At 47.2% G+C, this 8,238-nt stretch overlaps 1 protein-coding gene across 2 annotated transcripts in view; it reads left to right on the top strand.

The window, feature by feature from the left end:
* The first annotated feature begins 250 nt into the window (after positions 1-250).
* ATG4B (autophagy related 4B cysteine peptidase) overlaps positions 251-8,238 on the top strand; it is a 14,709-nt gene continuing 6,721 nt past the window's right edge. The window contains exons 1-8 of one of the 2 annotated variants that reach the window (XM_017728745.1): positions 251-341; positions 452-550; positions 998-1,069; positions 3,054-3,152; positions 3,584-3,685; positions 4,104-4,176; positions 4,524-4,603; positions 8,041-8,237. In XM_017728745.1, the coding sequence (XP_017584234.1) occupies positions 3,092-3,152; positions 3,584-3,685; positions 4,104-4,176; positions 4,524-4,603; positions 8,041-8,237 (513 nt within the window). In that variant the 5' untranslated portion in view covers positions 251-341; positions 452-550; positions 998-1,069; positions 3,054-3,091. Of the gene's footprint in view, positions 342-451; positions 551-997; positions 1,070-3,053; positions 3,153-3,583; positions 3,686-4,103; positions 4,177-4,523; positions 4,604-8,040; position 8,238 lie in introns of those variants that run through there. The other variant, XM_017728744.1, reaches the window with a different exon arrangement.

The following is an 8,238-nucleotide window of genomic DNA, read 5'->3' as shown; positions in this document are numbered from 1 at the left end:
TTCCCACCTTAAGGTGAGCTGTGTTTTGTGTGTTCTTCCCTCAGAATTTATGTTCTCTGCAAGAGGATTTTAACCGCTTGCTCAGTGGAAAAGAGGCCTTCAACATCAATGCCATAGCTGATGACGTGCACAATGGTGCCTGTTCTGGGAAATGGTGTAGCTGCCAGCTGAAGTTTTAGATGTTTTCTGCCCCAGGCAGGACCTGGAGCTGGCCTAAACTGGAAATCCCACTGCGTTTCTGCCTGTGGAGCAGCTGGGAACGAGCCAGGGCTGGGTCACCTCTGTGCCTCCCAGAGCTGGTGCATGCAGGGCCATTTCCTGCCAGCCCAGGGGCTTTGGGGGTGAGTGGGAGTCACTGGGCCACAGCAGCTCAGATTCTGTAGCTTTGTCTGGCTTTAAAAACAAAAGGAAAAGCTATGAAAGGTCTGTGATTTCTCCTTTCTCTTTCTAGCTACTCTTACCTATGACACCCTCAGGTTCGAGTATGAAGACTTCCCTGAGACCAAAGAACCTGTTTGGATCCTCGGCCGGAAATACAGTGTTTTTACAGGTATTTTGTGTGCACCATGCAATGTTCTAAGGCTCCAGAGGACTTTGTTAGTGTTGCACTTGGGTTTTAGCTGCCATGCTTCTGTCTGTCTGGCCATTTCCGTGGACTCTGGCATATTTTCGTGCAGAAAGTTACCATATGGAAGTTGTTGGGACATGTCATAAGGGCAGGATGGTGGAGGCAGGCAGTAGAACGATGGTTTGCTGCTTCATAATTTGTCTGTGGCCATAGTGTCTTTGGGTTGATTGCAGCTATTTTTGGGGGGGGAAAGGAAGTTTTTTGTGCACACCAACCCTGCCCTGTTCCTCAGCCAGAATCTGCCTCTCTGGGCCTGCAGGCTGTGAGGAGCAGAATGCAGTTGTCCTTGGGGAGGGTGAGTGGGAGGTGGGTTTAGCTGTCTTGGTGCCAACCTCATGTGTGTGCCTTTCCATGCTGAACACTTTCCAGAGAAGGAGGAGATCCTGTTGGATGTGACCTCTCGGCTTTGGTTCACTTACAGAAAGAACTTCCCTGCTATTGGTATGTACTCCAGAGGAGTCTAAAGACATCCTGGAAATTACTATAATCCGCTTATCCCTAATAAAACAGTCCCCACAAACATGACATCATTTCCATTCATAAGAGTCTGAAATGTGCTTCGTCTAATTGATGAGGCAACTTTTTTTTTATCTGATGATGAGAATTCCTCATCCCCTTGGGTAGGAGGGGTAGCAGTGGTTTTTCAAAGGACTCAAGGAGGAGTTTGGGAAGCCTGCTCTTTTTTTAGGCAACATGAGAGGATTTTTGTACTTCATCACATCCTGTATCAGTCTAGTGTGAAATATTATTGAATGATGGTCTTGGGCTTGAAGTGGATTAAAATGATGAAACCTAGAGAGTGAGACTGAAATTGCTGCCTTTGTGCATCTGCTCCAGACTCTCTGGGGGGGTTTTGTTTGTCTGGGGGGAGTTAGGTGCCTGAAGTGTCTGTTACACACAGGAGCTGTAGTGATTGGGTGAATATTTCCCAGTGAACTTGAAGGAGGATGTCTTGGTTCCTTAAGATATTCTGCATGGCCTCTTCTGGGGTTTGGGTTTGTGTGCTGGGTGCAAGGTGTATCAGAGGAGATCTAAGAGCAGGTAAATGGGATTCCAAGGCCTACCCATGCCCCCCTTCTGTCATTGTCATCCCCAGCAGTCAGTGGCAAAGGACCATGGCTCAGGTTTGGAAAAGAGACTTCTTCGTAACTGGTCCTTCTGGCTTGTGCTGTTCTCTCCCTGCTGGGAAGCCCTCTGCCTCAGAAGCTCTGAGACGTCTTTGATGCAGTTTAATCCCTTTAAATTCATGTTTGTGCCCCATAGTTAAACATATGTTTGAGATTGAAGGGTTAGCACACGTTTAACTGGCTCACAGATGCAATTTTGGTTTTCGTGTGAGTCATTAAAGGCTGTGGGGTGAAGACAGACCCCATTTCCTGAGTCATTTCCCATTTACACCATCGATATGATCTGCATGTCATCCAGTAAACCTTTTTCAGTATTTTTTCTCCCAGTCACCCCTGTTGCTGTTCATCCCTTCCCTCTGTGCTAGCCCACTTAAATATGGTAAGGGTTAGAGGAACTGTCTAATGCTAATTTTGTGAAGCATTATCACTTTTGGAATTTGTACGTATTACGAATTACCGGTGAAACTATAGAAGACAACTGGTGGCCATCAAGAAGCTGATTAAATAGTTCTCTAGGTGATTTTCTCCCTGTTTAGGACCAAAAGAAGAAAAGCAGCATTACAAAGACTTGCAGAAGCTGTGCCCAGGCACAGATTACCTACTGGGATCACACTGAACGTTTGATCTCTGTTATTTGTAGTAACAGCCAGAGCTGCAGTGGTGGAGCAGCAGTTTCCTTTGGAAGGTCTGTCAGGGAAATGCTTCCAGCCTTGTGTGCTTTGCCTTAGACTTTCCAGCATGAGCTGATATCCAGCTTTCTCCAACAATATGTAGGCTATGTCTTTTTTTTCACTGCTTGGGTAGATTTTTTTTGGCTGGTGCCTTTTTTTTTTTTTGGCCTGAGTACATTGTTCGCTTTGAAATCTTATTCATGGCCACTTCTGATGTGGGAATTCCCTGGGACTGGTTTGTTCTTCTTGATGAGTTGCCTTCTCAAGATGAGGATTACAAGAGTCATCTTTAACAAACACCTTTGTGTAGAAACGTGTCTCAGTTGGGCTGAGAGTCTGCAGCCAGGCTTAAGGGCTATTGTTCTCCTGAGAAATTCAGCTCTCTCTTGGGTTGTTTGGATTTCCCTTGGATTTTTTTTTCCCCTTTCAGTTAGTGTTAGAGGAGTTTATTTGTTTTAAGGGATGCCACTAAGTTACTCACTGATAACCACATTTTTGGTTCTCAGCCTTGGGTGTGTGAGCTAAGCTAGTCCTCATTTCTTGGTGAACCTGCTGGCCATTCCTTCTCCTCCCTCTTGGCACTGTCTTACCATTCATTCCCTGTTTATTTTCTGTCCTTGTTTCCAGGAGGAACCGGTCCCACGTCTGACACGGGCTGGGGCTGCATGCTGCGCTGTGGCCAGATGATCTTTGCTCAGGCCTTGGTCTGCAGGCATTTGGGAAGAGGTAAAGCAGTGCACAGCCCACACTGACTTCCAGGGCCATGTGCTCGCACGAGTGCAGCACTTGGAAGAACAGAGATAGCAAGGACACAGCTGGGAATTGCTGAGGGTTCTGTAATTTTTTCTTCAGTCTTCTCAAGTTCAGGGCTGTTGAGGGAATAGTCTGCTGGGAACTCTCTGGGGATATTTGTATTTTCTGGTTTTTTTGTTTGTTTATTTGCTTTTCTGTGGGTCATATTCCTTTATCCCAGCAGTAAGAATGTTCTCTGTTATTTTAAAATTAACCCTTTACTGTTGGGAATGTCTCAGATGCTTAGTAATAATACAACAATGTGAACATTGAGTTGGTCAATGGACAGGAAGAGAACTGCAGCTTGCAGCCTCTGGTTGCTAATAAGTACCATGTTTATTTCATATATCCCTTGTCTGTCCTAGACTGGAGGTGGATAAAAGGGAAGAGGCAGATGGATAATTACTTCAACGTTCTTAATGCCTTCATTGACAAAAAAGACAGTTACTACTCCATTCACCAGATAGGTAAGAAGAAAGAAATGCTCAGACAAAGCAAATGGACTAAGGAAGGCACTCACTTTGGTATCAACTTCCCTGGAAAACAGAAGCAGCCTGTTCCAGTGTTTTCCTGCGGGGTGTTAAGGCATAGCTTCAGTGAACAGAACTCAGGTCACGGGGGTGGTCTAGTGATCAAACACTGGGTAAAGCTTCTTCTGAGGCAACACTGCCCTTTGAACTTCTGTGCTGCTGCAGTTTGGGGAAAGGATTTGCTTTGCAGTCCTTCAGGATGTGCTTCTCACCCCCGTGAAACAGTAAATACTGCTGATTCGATAAAGTTTCCAAGTGAGAATTCTTCCCTATTAAATACAAACCTGATTATGAAGGGATGCAGTGTGGGTGGAATTACTGACTACATTATTCTGGTTTTTTTGTTGTGGTGCAGCCCAGATGGGAGTCGGGGAGGGAAAATCCATAGGCCAGTGGTACGGACCAAACACGGTCGCGCAGGTGCTCAGGTGAGTGCTGCCCTTTTCCTTTTCTCTGTTCAGTCAGGCAGTGGGGCCAGCTGGTGTGTGGTACCTCCGAGCTGACAGGGTTCTGCCTGCCTTTGGAGCATGGGCTGCCTTTGATAACACCTTCCCTCCTCTCACCATTCTCCCCTCTCGTTGGTAGATGAGCACGTGGCTCCCTGGAATAGGCTGGGATTGCCTAACAGCAGCTTTCCCAGGTCATAGCACATTTCACATCATAATTGATAACACCAGTCTCTCCTAATCTGGTTTCTCCTCTCTGATACACCACCATCTTTGCCTTGTAGTTGTATTAATCCTTCAATACTGATTTGGTTTTGATTTTCCTGTAGAAAACTTGCAACTTTTGACACGTGGAGTTCCCTGGCAGTACACATAGCCATGGACAACACAGTGGTGATGGAAGAAATCAGTAAGTATCGTGTGGAGGTAAAATGTGGTATATCCTCAGCAGCAAGAGGCCAGAAAAAAGCTGGAGATCACAACAAGCATGGAGTACATGTTCTGTCTTTGAGAAATTCCTCCCTGTGAGGGTGGGGAGGCCCTGGCACAGAGTGCCCAGAGAAGCTGTGGCTGCCCCTGGATCCCTGGCAGTGTCCAAGGCCAGGTTGGACGGGGCTTGGAGCAGCCTGGGACAGTGGGAGGTGTCCCTGCCCAAGGCAGGGGGTGGAATGGGATGAGCTTTAAGGTCCCTTCCAATGCTTGTGATCTGTGAAAGCTGTGTCCAGGTGTGCTAAAACAAGGTGAGAATTGCTCTTCTAGGGCAAGGAAGGGCCTTGTTTGACTTTCATTTCATCTGGTGATGCCTCTGGATCTGGTGAGAAGGTTTGCTGATCTTCAGAGAACATACGGGAGCTGCTTGGTAGGCAGTGTCAGACTTGTTTGTGGCCACAAGGAGCAAGCAGTAAATGGCTGGTTCCTCTCTCACATAATTGGTAGGAAGGTTTCTGCTATTGGAAAGAGTAAGTAAGCTAGAACAGATCTGAAGAGGAAAAGGACCAAAATTGGCATGGGGGTAAGAAGGGAATCTGTTGCTCATCATTTTAAGGAATATTCACTGGCGGCTTCTTTTTTTTTTTTTTCCTTTTTTGTTTGTTTTTTGGGGCATCCTGCCCACAGGCTGGCTCTGGAGGCTGAGCAGCTCTTCATGCCCATCCTGAGCCTGCCTGCTCTGGCTGCAGCACTGCAGTAACCAAAGCTGAGCACCTGCACTGCTGGTTGCTGCAACCCTGCACGGTCCTGGCTTTCCCATGGCTTGCTTTAGGCTAATTCCTGAGGCAATGAGCCAACCCAGCACAAACCTTGCAGTGTTTCTGCCAGGGCAGTGCTCTGAATTAGCTGGTGTAGGGTTCCATCCTGAGCCTGCCTGCTCTGGCTGCAGCACTGCAGTAACCAAAGCTGAGCACCTGCACTGCTGGTTGCTGCAACCCTGCACGGTCCTGGCTTTCCCATGGCTTGCTTTAGGCTAATTCCTGAGGCAATGAGCCAACCCAGCACAAACCTTGCAGTGTTTCTGCCAGGGCAGTGCTCTGAATTAGCTGGTGTAGGGTTACAGGTGAGATGGTGGCAGGCAGCATTTGGGCTGGCTTGGCTGCCACAGGGCCAAGATCAATAGCCAGGCAGTTTTTGCTTGGAGTGCAGGACGGTCACTTTACAAAGTCACATCTCTTGTCAGGTAGTCTCAGTTGGATCTGACTGAGAAGTGTGTGTCTAACCTTAGCTGAAGGTATGTCCTGATGCCCTTGGCTTAAACAAAGGCCAGATTTAAAACAGAAATTGGATTTATCCTTCATCTTTAGCCTGCAAATATCACTTCTAGAGCTGAAGCATGCTGGCCACGAGGCTCGGGTGTGCTGCAGGCTCTTGTGTGTGTGGCACTGGCTGTTCAGCACTGATGCTGCTTCAAGTGACATGTCCATACAGCTTGTCCTGGGCAGGGGTGTGTGTGCTTGTTTTCCTCAAATGTGGATCATAATATACCTGTTCAGGGCCTGAAAGTCACTGCGTGAGTGGGTCTGATGTGTTACATGGCTGTAGGTTTGTGTTTGTTACCTTGTGCCCCAATCATTGTGGAAAGAAGTAATGTTTCATACATCTGTTCATTTGGTCACTGATAGGGTTCAGCCAAAGGTTCAGAGGAAAGAAACAGTGAAGAAACCTAAATCTTTATCCCTTCTGAGTCAGTGTTCCATGAGAAAGGGCATCTCAGCTGGGCATTGGAGAATCCTGTGCATCCCAAAGGTGGTGAGAATCCAAGACAGTAAAGCCAGTACCTGCCAGCAGCAGCCTCAGCAGGAGAGGTGTTGTGTTAGATCTGTTGGAATATGTTTGCAGTAAATGGTTTGGATCCAGCTGGGAAGCTTTAGGCAGTTCTGCTCTGCTGTGGCACCACAGAACTGCAAAGCCTGCCAGATACCAAGGTGAATTTAGTCTGTGCCAAGCTCTCTGCTTCTTAAACTGGAGGTAAATATGTTCATACACAGCACAGGATTGCCATGTGCTTTGCCTGATGAGGAAACCTGCAGTGACACCCCATTCAGCAATAGCCCTGGCTTGGCAGCTGATTTCAGATCATCTGGACAGGCGGGCTACTGCAACAAAAGAACCTGCTTTAACAGGAGAAATCACTACAGATAATGACTTTGGCGTGTCCTCAGAACCTCTGGTAACTATGTCTGTGCATGAGGTGCACACATACAGTGTTCCTTCAGTATAGGAAGGAACTGCAAACGTCTGTGTAGGTTGTCTCTCCTCCTGAGGCTTTAGATCCAAGTCCTATTTCTTCTAAATTTGGGTATAATACCATCCTCATTGAGCTGGATTTGAAGCTCTAGGTAGTGAACAAGCACCCAGCTGAAATGGCTGGTGATTAAAGTGTTTGTTTACATCATGTCCTACCTGCTAGAGTGTCCTGGCATTCAGTTTAAGCTGGGAATAAATTAAATGAGCCTCTGGCATTTTGTCTAATTGCCTTGGCTTCATGATTCTTTAATCATGCTGTGGGTTTCTTTGGGGTTTGCGTTGGGTTGTTGTTTTTTTTTCTCCACACACCCAGCAAATAATTAAATTGGCCAGTGAGACAGGTAGGCTTGGAATTGTTTCTGGACCAGAATTTACATAACCTGGGTGCATTACAGCCTGGCTGTGTGTTTGGCAAGCCTTTAGGATGAGGATGCAGAGTGCTTATGTCATGTGGAGTTCTGCTGCCCCGTATCTTAGAGGCAAATCTTAGGCTGAAATTGCAGAGTTTAAGGATCATACTGCTTTAGATCTGTAAAGTAGCTTGTGAATGATCCCCCATAAAATTTATGACAGTTTTTGTGAACTTTAGGAAAATCATAGCTACTCTAGACAGATACCACGTTCATATCTTGCTACACAGCACTGAATTACAGGTGAATATTTCCTGTGTTAACTCATAATGCTGTCCTCATTCAGTTCATTCATATCCTCTCTGAACTCCTCCGGAGCTGGACACTCCAGAACTTTCCTCTTTCTGCCTACAAGCTTTGTGAATTCAGGACAGTTGTCTGACCTGCTAATCAACTCGCCCAGCTTTGTTGACACAGGTGGCTGCTGACCTTTCTGGAAGAAGTTGCGTTTTCACTGCCCAGCTGTCGGTAGCTGTGAGTACGAGGGGCTGTGGCATAGGCCTGGTGTGAGCTGAGCTGAGGCTGAGCCCTGCAGCAGCCATGCACACATCACACAGTCCCAGCACTCGGCCCCTTCAAGCTCTTCTCGGCTTTAAGCGCTGTAGGCTTTTGGTAAGGAGCAGTTGTTGATCAGAGGAATGACTCAAGCTCTGGAAACTGACTCCTGATGCTTTCTGCTCCTGTTCCCTCTCCGTAGGGCGGTTGTGCCAGTCCAACGTGCCCTGTGCTGGAGCTGCAGCGTGCCCTGCCCTGGAGTCAGACGTGCTCTATAACGGGTGCCCAGAGGACGTGGGGCTCAGAGAGAGGCTCACCCCGTGGAAACCACTGGTGCTGCTGATACCTCTGCGCCTCGGGCTCACAGAGATCAATGAAGCCTATATTGAAACACTAAAGG

The sequence above is a fragment of the Corvus brachyrhynchos genome, unplaced genomic scaffold (assembly GCF_000691975.1).
Source record: "Corvus brachyrhynchos isolate BGI_N302 unplaced genomic scaffold, ASM69197v1 scaffold223, whole genome shotgun sequence".
Classification (NCBI taxonomy): Eukaryota; Metazoa; Chordata; class Aves; order Passeriformes; family Corvidae; genus Corvus; species Corvus brachyrhynchos.
The sequence above is the reverse complement of the archived record's forward strand: the minus strand, read 5'-3'. Positions and strand labels throughout refer to the sequence as shown.